The sequence below is a fragment of the Bipolaris sorokiniana genome (assembly GCF_000338995.1).
Source record: "Bipolaris sorokiniana ND90Pr unplaced genomic scaffold COCSAscaffold_120, whole genome shotgun sequence".
In the NCBI taxonomy this organism is placed as follows: domain Eukaryota; kingdom Fungi; phylum Ascomycota; class Dothideomycetes; order Pleosporales; family Pleosporaceae; genus Bipolaris; species Bipolaris sorokiniana.
This window is the reverse complement of record NW_006912011.1, coordinates 1-2,465: the sequence shown is the minus strand read 5'-3', so window position 1 is coordinate 2,465 and position 2,465 is coordinate 1. Positions and strand designations below refer to the sequence as shown.

The 2,465-nt window shown below is 45.2% G+C and overlaps 2 protein-coding genes across 2 annotated transcripts; both read right to left on the bottom strand.

Moving 5' to 3' along the window:
- Positions 1 to 113: 113 nt before the first annotated feature.
- COCSADRAFT_42123 (uncharacterized protein) lies at positions 114 to 835 on the bottom strand. Its single transcript, XM_007708030.1, has 2 exons — positions 526 to 835; positions 114 to 473 (listed from the first exon to the last, which is right to left on the bottom strand). Exons 1-2 carry the CDS (start codon positions 778 to 780, stop codon positions 390 to 392), a joined length of 339 nt encoding a protein of 112 aa, XP_007706220.1. The 5' UTR covers positions 781 to 835; the 3' UTR covers positions 114 to 389.
- Positions 836 to 856: 21 nt separating this feature from the next.
- Positions 857 to 1,462, bottom strand: COCSADRAFT_42121 (uncharacterized protein). The gene has a single exon (XM_007708029.1). The coding sequence runs from the start codon at positions 1,298 to 1,300 to the stop codon at positions 1,040 to 1,042; it is 261 nt and encodes an 86-aa protein (XP_007706219.1). The 5' UTR covers positions 1,301 to 1,462; the 3' UTR covers positions 857 to 1,039.
- Between the last annotated feature and the right edge of the window lie 1,003 nt (positions 1,463 to 2,465).

Sequence of the window (2,465 nt, the reverse complement as noted above, 5' to 3'; positions counted from 1 at the left end):
AAAAACCCTGTGTGCCGAAAACGATCAATCAGATCGCGACGGTTAGAGAGAAGTCCATAATTCTTGCGATCCGATTGATCGTTTTCGGCACACAGGGTTTTTCGGCACGTAGGGACGGACCTTACTCCATTAAGCTAACATCAAAAGCTATGCAACTACCTATAACCTGCCATATCAATGCATGCGACGCGCCTATGTTGGGCCCTTGAATCGTTGTAGTTGCGCCAAGCCACCTACTTCATACCGGCTTAACGAGTCTCAAGATTTCGCTCTTGAGCGGGCAATTTCATTGAAATTCTGCTAAAGCAGCCGTTGGGCCCGAGTACGTTATAAAAACAAGCGAATCCAAGTTTCTTCATAACGATTCGCTTGTAAGCCATACACGTGCATTACGAGGCATTTGATGGAACTACGGCAGTCAGCCTTTCTAAGAGCTGGCATGCTTCGTGTAATGCATCCGCTACATATGCAACCTGTGTGCACAAAATCAACATCTAAAGCAGAACAGAACATACTTTGACTTACATGATCGTCTGTAAACATAGTAAAATGATTGCCTGGGACGCGGATTATTCTCTTGAAAAAGTCCTGCTTGTATTCATCCCAGCCAAGGTGACTCTGTTGTGATTCCAGAAACGAATTTTCGGTCGCACGAATCAAGATTGTTGGCGGTGGTCCGATTGGAACCGCATTCAAACTGCCGTTACTCTCTTTTCCCACTTTCAGTTCTGACCAATCTGGACCGTGCCAGCTTGATAGCATCTCTACCGCTTGAACCATACATTTCTGAGCGTCCTGGCGATTATCTTTTGGTGTGTGTGTGGGGGGGGGGGGGGGGGGGGGGGGGGAATTCAAGGCAAAACTGTGAATCTCGACCAGGCGTGACCTCTGCTTAGGGTATATGCTATCAATCATGATCAGGCCTTTAACCTTCAAATCTCCCTGGTCTTGTAATACAAATGCCATCTCAAGAGCAATACATCCACCAAGAGACCAGCCTACAGCTGTGTTAATACAATTTACGTCAAATCTGGGTGGACTACAGAATTAGCATACCGCCTAGGATAACTTCTCCACTATGCAATACACTTTTCATGAACATAACATATTCCTTAGCCATCTCCGGTAGCCCTCCCGTCCAGTTTTGATGACTTTTGAATCTAGGATTAGAGATGCCCCATACGTTGCGTTCTAGTTCGTTCAGAAGAAAATATGGATAGACTGTGCCGCCTCCGTCATGGACGAGAAATAGAGGGGTCTTTGTTGTTGGGCCTTCCTGAATCAGAACGGGATTATCCATAGCAGAAATCTTTCTGCGAGATACTGTCCGGGTGTGGAGGGTGTTGCAGCTACAAGTCCTACGACGGTGGATGGGGCGTTGGGTGTCGAATCTCTCGTGTTATCGCGGGTGGAGTAGTTACTGTTACGGGGAGCTATAATGGCACGACGAAGAGATTTTAAAACTTCATTTCTTGCTTATCCTTCTGCTACCTACGAAAGTACTGCTCTTATAGTTGGGATGGCTGGATCATAGTGTCAGCACAAGGCTCACACGTGACCCTGTGCACCGGCACAATACCAAAATGTAGTACAAACTAACTAACTAACGTATGTCACTGTATGCCGAAAAACACAGTGTGCCGAAAATAACCAATCGGATAGCAAGGAGCGTAGAGAATTCCATGATCCTTGCGATCTAATTGGTTATTTTCGGCACACCGTGTTTTTCGGTACATAGGGACGGACGTTACTTTGCCGATGGAAAAAAAAGGCCTTTTCGCTCCAGGATCGAGTAAGAACACAATATTTTTAGCTGCAACTCATACAACGGCTGATACATATTCAGAGATGTTGCTACGCTAAATACTCAAGGGCTAACTTACACATCCGACCGGATAGAGTTCGGATCGCGATTCTGGGGGCACCTAGATTGATCAGGCACACCAACTTCGAGTTTTTCAGAATAGGTGTAATTTTAGCGAATTATATACAAATCCATCCCAAGAAATCGATTACAACTAGTGCCAACTCGTGCAGCCCACGCGCTATAGAGCTAGAAGCTGGTAAAGTAGCTAATCTGAACACGTCTCACTCACGAAAACAAAAACACACAGACCATCTAGTTGCTTACTAAGAAAAGAGCTTAGTAATAAAATGCCGCCAGACAGTGATACTATTGTAGTAAATACTCAAGAAAACAGACAGGAGAGCCTAGGGCCAGAGGCCCAAACTGATAGAGAAATGGAGATAGAGTCTACTCCAGCTACACCTACTCAAAACCAACAAACACCTAGCGTGTTTGAAATACCAATACTACCACCAAACAAACGATACGCCAACTTCTCACCAGAGAATACCTATAGAGGTAGAAATCCATACCAGAATACCTCTAGCCTAAAACCAATCGCCAAGAACTCTGAACAGGCAATCTATTGGGCTAGAGATCTAATCCTTCAAGCCTCCAA

What these genes read in the sequence shown, in the direction of transcription:
- COCSADRAFT_42123 (XM_007708030.1), bottom strand. Translation starts at nt 780, where the DNA reads ATGGTTCAAGCGGTAGAGATGCTATCAAGCTGGCACGGTCCAGATTGG. An exon ending in CTATGTTTACAGACGATCAT is followed by an intron (nt 474 to 525) that starts GTAAGTCAAAGT and finishes TTGTGCACACAG; the next exon opens with GTTGCATATGTAGCGGATGC.
- COCSADRAFT_42121 (XM_007708029.1), bottom strand. Translation starts at nt 1,300, where the DNA reads ATGGATAATCCCGTTCTGATTCAGGAAGGCCCAACAACAAAGACCCCT.